Source organism: Arachis hypogaea, chromosome 1 (assembly GCF_003086295.3).
Source record: "Arachis hypogaea cultivar Tifrunner chromosome 1, arahy.Tifrunner.gnm2.J5K5, whole genome shotgun sequence".
NCBI lineage: Eukaryota > Viridiplantae > Streptophyta > Magnoliopsida > Fabales > Fabaceae > Arachis > Arachis hypogaea.
The window spans coordinates 110,686,260-110,695,288 of record NC_092036.1 but is presented as its reverse complement, the minus strand read 5'-3'; the positions used below and the strand labels follow the sequence as shown (position 1 = coordinate 110,695,288).

At 30.7% G+C, this 9,029-nt stretch overlaps 1 protein-coding gene and 1 long non-coding RNA gene across 2 annotated transcripts; one reads left to right on the top strand and one right to left on the bottom strand.

Moving 5' to 3' along the window:
- Positions 1-1,256: 1,256 nt before the first annotated feature.
- LOC112709970 (uncharacterized) lies at positions 1,257-3,546 on the bottom strand. The gene is made up of 3 exons (XM_025762009.3): positions 3,178-3,546; positions 2,720-2,842; positions 1,257-1,847 (listed from the first exon to the last, which is right to left on the bottom strand). Exons 1-3 carry the CDS (start codon positions 3,512-3,514, stop codon positions 1,708-1,710), a joined length of 600 nt encoding a protein of 199 aa, XP_025617794.2. The 5' UTR covers positions 3,515-3,546; the 3' UTR covers positions 1,257-1,707.
- A 3,386-nt stretch (positions 3,547-6,932) lies between these two features.
- Positions 6,933-8,391, top strand: LOC112709978 (uncharacterized). The gene is made up of 2 exons (XR_003156590.2): positions 6,933-7,343; positions 8,160-8,391. It is a non-coding gene; the product is annotated as an uncharacterized lncRNA (long non-coding RNA).
- Positions 8,392-9,029: the final 638 nt, after the last annotated feature.

Sequence of the window (9,029 nt, the reverse complement as noted above, 5' to 3'; positions counted from 1 at the left end):
GATTCATTATAGACACCAAAACACTCGACAACCAAAATCTGCATGTTATGTTTTCTTTGATGAATCTTATCACTGCTTTAACATTTGCTTCTTTGACAACCACAGTATTTACTCACTTTGTAAAACTTTCTATAGCAAGTAAAATTCACTTTTTTTTGTTCATTGACAGAAGATTGATTAGTTGAAACCCTTTTTATAATTTTAAGCCATTTTACAGCAAATAGTGCCTTGAGTGCCCTCATTATTTTAAGTTCGTTCAACTAAAAATAGATATAGGAAGTTAATCTTCACATGTTAAGATAGCAGTTTTGACGCTGCTTCAAATGTTCGTGCCAAAGAGGTATTCGCATAAAAGAATATTCATGACATGTAATATTAGTGAAGAAACATCTAATTTGATTCATTTCTAATTAGATGACATTCTCTACACTTTAAATACAACCATTTCACTTCCACCAATTTTCTTCTCACTTAAAAAGAAATTCAATTCCTTAGAATGTTTTTTATTTTTATTTTTTGAATTTTATCCTTTTGGTGCAAAACACTTATAGGAGGAACTTTACTATTTTTTACCATGTTTTGGACTATCTTAAAATTATTCATACACAATAAATTTATACGTTTGGTATACAATCAAACACTATTATATTAAACAATTTAATTAAGTATATCAAATTATCTAATAATTTAAAAAAATTGTAATTATATTTTTTTTAGGTTTAATTACTTATTAGTCCCTATAATTTTATCAAATTTACAATTAAGTTCTTATATTTTTTTTTAATTGGATTTTTAAACTGCTTTTAATTTTGTAATTAAGTCCGTACTAATATAAAAAATATTAGAGTTAATAAGAATATTTTTTCACAAATTAAAAATATTAGGAATTAAGAACCTAAATTAAATCTTTAATCACATACTTTTTAAAAAGAATATTCCGTTAATTTTAATATTTTTAATACGAAAAAGACCTAATTATAAAATTAATAGTATAAAGATCCAACTAAAAAAATATAAAGACCTAATTACAAATTTGATAAAACTATAAAAACAATCAAAATAATTAAAACTTTTTTAATTAGAACCTTTTTTTTTCCTCGAAATCCAACTCGATAACAATTTGAAGAGTCAGATCATTCCAATGTTATTAAGACAACATTTCTTAAGTTGCTCTTTTGCAATGTGATAAAATTTAATTGTTATGTAATTGGCATCCAATCAAATATTTTTATAGTTATATTTATGAGACTTTTAAGTTGATAAATAATTAAATCAATTACTTTTGTCGATAAATTAATACATAATTAAATGTTGTTTAAATGGGATGGGTTTTACATACTTAATATGGTGACAAACCATATCAGTGGGTTTCTCATCTCAACCTACAACATATGCCAAAGATATAATATAAAAAAAAGAATACTACTGTCCTTTGAATGACCTTAATCTTTAACAGGTTGCTAATGGCAGCATTATGGGTTATAATGTTGATAGTACAGTAACTAAAGGGTAACATTTTCCCAGAATTGTGTATAACAAAAACCATTTAAATGTCAAAATCCTTAAACAAGGCCAACTGATAAAAATGGTGGAAGCAACTGTTATTTTTTTGTCTGAGTTATGAGAAAGGAGAGTGCCTGTAAGCTTCTCTTTCGAATCCATGAATCTTGAAATGTTGCTTGCAACAGCTAAGAATCATCCTCCTCTCTATGGCAACTTGCATGCAGTTGTCTCATCTTTAGACTTGTATTTGCCAAGCATCTCGGCAACAGTTCTGCATCGGCACTGGTTTCCTGGCCGGATAACATCGCCATAAACAGCCATCTCGATTATGTCGAGCTCCTTGTCTGGTAATTGGCAAAACAAGAATAATATCCGTCAATAAACATGACAGAGCTCCTAAAATGAGAGAAATCTGAGCAAAGTTTCACTTTCCTGCCACATTATATCAATTAATGGTTACATCTCATCATTGAACAGAACATGATCCTACAGTTTGGATCGAAATTCTTATGAATGAACAGAGTGAGAACAACATTGTCCTTGCAAAACGCCTTCAGGGGCTTGGCTTCTAAGTTCTCATCAAAATTCCATTTAACATTTACCATAAAAGACGCTGCGGATAATTTTGGATATCCTTGCGAAAAAAAGGTTCAGTAAATAGAACACAACATGCCTTCCTAAATGGGGTCAATTAACAGAAAGCAGTAATATAAATAACATCCATCAGTGGCCACTTTCAATCACACCACATAAATGGAATAAAGAATTTGAGATAAATGGTTTCCTTAATGCGTAGAAATGTTATTGTCAAACAGTCTATCAAACAAAATCGATCTAAATTATAGGGAACAAACAGCACAGGTCAATATCACTTCTAGGATGCAATCGAAAGAATCCACCCGCAGTTGGAGCACATGAATTTAAAACACTTGGCAAATACACAGTAAGAAAAACGAACATAGATTCCTTTCAGGATCCATAAACTGCAAAAGAAGGCTGCAATTGATACAAAATATGATTCTTATCTACAAATTGTAGCGGCTTCTAATCTTATTGGAAATCTCAATCTTCTATGTAGTACACGATACTAGCAATTTGTCCCAACTATGATTGCCAGGGTTGAATAAAGGACCCCATAAAGCCAATTAGGTTTAACTAAATTGCATAATAGATAAGAGGAATAGTTCATGCAAATTACAAAGATGCATATGCGTACCAGTAAAGATAACATCACAAGAGTATCCTTTGAGTTGATCAGCATCAACCTGATATTTATTTGATTTGAATCTGTTCACTCTTGACTGAAGTATTTGACAATTTTCCTCAGTGGATTCACCCCCTAAAACACAACATGGAAATCTCACATGTCAATTTAAATCATTTTTCAAATGAGCCAAATTACAATCTACAATTCTATATGGTATATGTTCAACTGATGATAAATCCTTAAAGAAATCAAAACAAAGAAGCACAAAACTTCATCCACGCATTATCTTCATTTCTATCTCCAACTTTCAACTACTATTACATAGATAAAACATCGGAATTTAGTCAACTTTCGGTTTTGACTTCTACATCTATTGCCACATTTTTTCCAACGAAAACACAGCAACCCAGAAGAAAATGAGGTGTTATTATGAAATAGAAGCAAAAAGGGTAACAGAAAAATGGAACCTTTGGAGAAGGGGACGATGTGATCGTACTCGTAGCAGAGGCAGCCGAGGCAGTCTTTGAAGCGCTTGCAAACAATGTTGCCAGCGGCGTCTTTTCGCCACCTCTCAGGGTGGCGGCCGGGAACGATTTCGGCGTTGTTCCAACACTTGATCTTCGTTTTTGGGTCGAAGAATCTCGGCCTGTTATCTCCACCGTCTCCGTTCCCGTTGCCGCCGCGAGAACGATGGGGCGAGGAGCTCATCCCTCCTGAGTCCTCACTTATCTTTCCTTTTCTTTTTTCTTTTTTTCGGTGGAGCAGTGTGAGGCAGAGAAGGAAAAAAGAGCAATAATGGCCCATTTATTTTTAAAAAATAATTATTTTTTTATTGAGGAAGTAAGAAGTATAGGAAATCAATGGTGTACAAGAGGAGTTTAGAATATTCATTCAGTAAGGTATCAGATGTTGATTATCCCTAATACTCGAATGGTTATTTTGAATAGTACAGGTATAATGTGTTTGAAAAATTAGTAGTATTTTATCATAAATATTTATTTTTTAACTCATATTAAGCTAAATAAAGAGCTCATTGTACACATGCTCCCTAGCGGAATTCTTTTTTTATTATCCACAATCCAACGAGCTAATAATTAATTTGTCTTAAATTTAAATTTTATTTAATAATTTATTGTTAATTAATAAATTAAATAATTTCTTAAATCAGTACTCAAGAATTTTAAAAGCAAATATTTCAGTTTTTTAAAAAAATTAATACATAAAAATATCTCTAAAATTTTATTCAGACAAATAAATCAGTCTCTAATTTATTTTTACAGAATAATTACCAAAAATAGTTTCCAAAAATTTTAAGAGCATACATTTTTTAATCCTAAAAAAAATATACAGATCAACCTCTAACGTTTTTCTCCGTCAGACATGACAATCTCCCATTCATTAAAAAAAATATAATAAAATAAAATAAATATTATTATAATTATTAATTACACAATAATACTATACCATAATTTTTTTATTTTTTAGACAAAAATAATGATAAATTTATTCATTAGATTCTTATATATGTATTTATAATATAAAAAAATTGCATAAAAAATATAAAAATGTATATATAGTAACTCAATAATAATAATAATAATAATAATAATAATAATAATGATAATAAAGATTATTCTATAAGAAATTTAACGTTAAAATTATTTGATATTTTGAATTTAATATAATAAAAAGATGTCCTAAAGCATATTCGTATTAAAAGAAAATATTTTAATTTAGATTTTAAAGTATCATTATTCACCTTACCTGTTTTCAACGAAAAGAGTGTATCAATATGTTAGTGTCATCATTTACATGCACAAAGTTAAGCTAATAATAATAAAAACTGACCTACAGTAAAAGTAAAATGGACAAAAAATTATTATGTCATGTCTGATAGAAAAAATGTTGGAGATTAATCTATATATTAATTTTTCTTAAAACTAAAATATATAATTTTAAAATTCTGGAGACTATATAAATAATCACTCTACTAAAAAATAAGTTAGAAACTGATTTATCTGTTTAAATAAAATCTTAAGAATTAATTTGTGTATTAATTTTTTAAAAAAATTAAAATATCTACTTTTAAAATTCATAAGAATTGATTTGAATAATTACTCTAATAAATTATTATATATAAGCGAGATTCAAATTCTAAATGCCATACAAGGAAGTTGTATAGTATAATGGCTTAATTAGGACCCATTTAAAAAGATTTAAAAGTAACTATTTTGAGTTTTGAAACTCCATAAAATTTTTCAAAAAAAAAATCTTTATGAAAATTCCATTTTAACCCTCCTTTTCATTTTCAATTCCTTGCAAATTCCCATCCATCTCTTTTATCTAAAATGTAAAAATCCTAAATTTTAACTACTGTTATAATTTGTTGGATGGAACATCGTCGTGCCGAGTCACCGTCTGTCTACCGTGTCTATTCCACCATACCTCATGCTCCTTCTTTTTCGTACCGTGTCCCTGCTCTGCAATATTAATTGTGGTAAAAAAAATTCCGACAAACTTAGAAACTCGCAACAGCGGCGATGACGACGGCAAACGTAATAACCAACAAACTCCACCGTCCGAAAACGAACATGCCATCAAATCACTGGCGATCCCTGAAACTACGACAACAATGTCCCGACAATTGTGATCGATTAGTATACCAAATTTTCTTCCTCTCACAGTTTCAAATCATAACCAGTTTGAAAAATTAGAACTCGTTGATTCAAAGAAAATATGTTGACAATTTACAAATAATTTCGATTATGAACAAAATTGATTGGGCAGATAGCAATTGTAGCAATGATCATTTAGAAGATATAGAATGCCCATAATTTGCTGATAAATCTTCATCGCCGGATGCCATTCACGCTACTGCCATGGAGCTCGCGGAAGAAATGCAGAGGGAATTCTCAAGCTAATTACCGTAGAGATTTTTTTGTGCCAATAAGCCTTTTTAGGAAAACCCACACTAACTTAGGAAAAACATTTCGAGCCCGGTCTGTGATGCGACGATGACTCAGGATCCCGGAGGTCATTCCACAGCAGTTGCGTAAGGGAGGATAGGAAGAGATTTGCGTTCGACCAAGGTGGGTTCCTCCATTGGTGGCGTCAGAGGCATCAGCGGTGGTGAAAGAGGTGTCAACGGCGCCAACAGTCTCCTTTGCGGTGGTGAACGGAGGAAGAACAAAGAGCTCTCTCTCCCACCATGAGGAACGACGACAGCACGATAATGAAACTAGATGAATGGGTCTGTGTTTCTGAATGTGTCCGGGTCGGGTTCGGTTTCTCAATCTGGGCCAGCCCATGGTACCAAGTTTGACATAAAAAATAAAATACAGATTTGGTCCAATTAAATTTAAAATATAAAAAATAATAAAATATAACTTTTTTAACTTTTTGTGAGGAGTTTCAGTATTCTAAAACATATTAAGAGCATTGAATCGGACACTATTAATATTTAGTACGATTTTTAAAATCAAATTACTATTTTTTAAAAAGTTATTTAAGAGTTTATAGAATTTAAAATAAATAATTTTTTTTATAATATTATTATTTTTTATCACATTTTTATAATATAAGTACTTTTTTAAAATTAAAAATTTAAATATAAAATAATTTATTTATAAACTACTTTTAATATAACTATTTATTGTTTAATCTATTTTTTTAAAAATAACTTAATTAAATTATTTATTCAAATTGAACCTTAGTTTTCCTTTATACGCCTGGTTAAGCATCAAACATCACACATGCTTAATTATTTTATTGTAATTTTGTTTGTCTTTTTAGTTGTTCTAATAAATTATCAAAATTGATCCTAAAAGATTTAAACACAGAAAAATTTAAAAACGAAAGAAAGAAAATTAAATTATAATTTTGAATGATTCGTTTTTAATCATTTATTTGTCAAAATTAGTCAATCATCAAAATTAAATTTTTGTTATCTAAAATTTTTATAAAATTACCCTTATTTCTCTTTTTTCAAATTTAATTCTAATAGTATATATGGTTAAAAAAATATTAGAATATTTCTAAAAAATTTTTAGATAAAAATATCTTATTCCTATATTTATTTTAAAGTTTAAAAATATATTTCAGGTCATTTTTATTCTCTGAAATTAAAATACCACTAATTTCATTTTATTTTTTTATGATTATTTTTAATTTCAATAAAAATAGAGTGCGTATAATAAAATAAAAAAATTAAATTATCTTTACTAGCTTAACCCTAACCCTAACCCTAACCCTAATCCTTCCTCTTCAGATTTTTCCTTCTTATTTCATCAGAAAATTAAACCCTAGCAGAGTCCCTTCTCCATGAAAACCAAATCCTAGCAATATTTTTTTCCAAATTCATGCAAGCTCCACCAGCATCGAGTCAACGCCGATTTGGATTTGTACGACCACCGTGCACTGCATTCTAGAAGGAAGATTTACTGCTTCTGCACTTGTTTTGTTCGCCTTCGTGTTTCTTCTTCTGCCACTGCGAAGTTGTGCGTAACGGTGAGGAGTTCAATTTCTCTGTTGGATTCGCTTCAACTTCGTTCCCGCTCGATAACTTCTTTGTGTCGCCAAGGTGCGGTTCTAGATTGAACTGCGACGATGAAGACAACGACGAATTCAGAGTAAGGTAAATCAATTACATGTTTTGATTGGTAGTTTGTTTTGTGCGTGTTCTTGCTTGATAATTAGGTAATTATTATGTTAAAATTAAAAGAAAAATTGAGGGATTCTTAGGTACTTCTTCTTTAACCTATTGTTAAAATTGAATCGAATAAGAAATTTGTTATTCTACTTGTTGTCATGCTGTGACATAATCACATAATCCGAAAGAATTTCTCTTAAACAATAGTATAAGGAGTCAGAATTTTTTTTAAACATGTTTATTGAGTCAGTTTTGATTGTTCAAATACTAATTTTTTGTATGAATTCAAACATGATGAACTATGTTTTCTGTAACAGAATGGGGAAGGAGTCTTCTGTATGTTAGTGTGCTATTTGTTTGTTTGTGTATTTAGGCATTGGATTTATTTGCAATAGTAGTCATTAAACCTGAATTGTTCATGTTTAGCTTAGTAGTAACAAGTGCCTTTTCTAATTGGTTGATGAAGCAAATGCAGCATAAGTGTGTTAATTTGGATGTTTCAATTTCAATTGTATCAGCACTTTCAACAGTAGCAAAATATCACCATTTTATTTTTTTCCCATGTTCCTTTTGTTAGGATGTTGATATTCTTGTAAATCTAAGTCTCACGTACATGTTAAGCTATAATAGTTTTTTTCTCTCCTTTTGATTCTTTCCTTACATGCAATTCTTAAAATGCTCTAAAACTAGAAATTTCAAATAATGACGTGCATTTTCTAGTGCCATTTATACCATAGACTTAGGAGGAACTGAATTACTGTTGACATGATAAGTACTTTTGTTGTTTTCATTTTTAAACAGAAATACTACTTTGCTACTGCATAAGCAATGATGAGGTTGAATGGCACAACAAAATCATTTGTAGCTAATCATGTAGCAGAAACTAATGCTAGAGCTGTGACAATAAGGACCTTTAATGAGGAATATCGCTTTTTCAAGAAGAATTTAATGCTGGAGCTCTTATGCCCTTTCACTGAACAATTCCCCAGTATTTTCAATTCAATTTCAATGCACTCTAGCCAATTATATAGTATCTGTAGAGAGTATAAATCAATATATGTATATACCAAGTGAGGCCCCAAAAGTTACCGAAGGAAACCGCCCTCCGGTTAATTGGCCAGTTGCAGGGTGTTCTGGCCAGCCCAATAAGGAACGGATGTCCACCCAACCTACTTCCGAACCCGGCAGGTCCCCGACCCGCCCGAGCTAACCTACCTCTCGCGAAGTCATCCCCTAGTGAAGGTCTGGATAGTTGGCGGATGCTTCCAAACACAAGGGCCTAAACAAAAGGCCCACTCGACGAGTACAGTTAAAGGGAGGGGGACCTACCCCTTCCCCAACTACGTCATTCTTTTACGCTAATTAGCCGTTTCATCGTACGGACACTTAGTATCGAATCATTTTCAATACAAAGATTTTAAGATACATAGATGAAAGACTGGTTAATAACACTAATCCTAGGAATGGAAATACAAGTAGAACCTAAATTACGCCTAGATTCGACCTTAGGAGTAAAATTTGTACTAGGAATTGAAAAAAAAAACTGAATTGAAACTCCTATGTGATTCAACTTCATTAGAAGAATCACTTCTAGCAAAAGAAATTTTTTTTGCGGGATTAAAATTACTTAAGAACTATTGAGACATCTTGCTCTATGGCCATGACAAAATA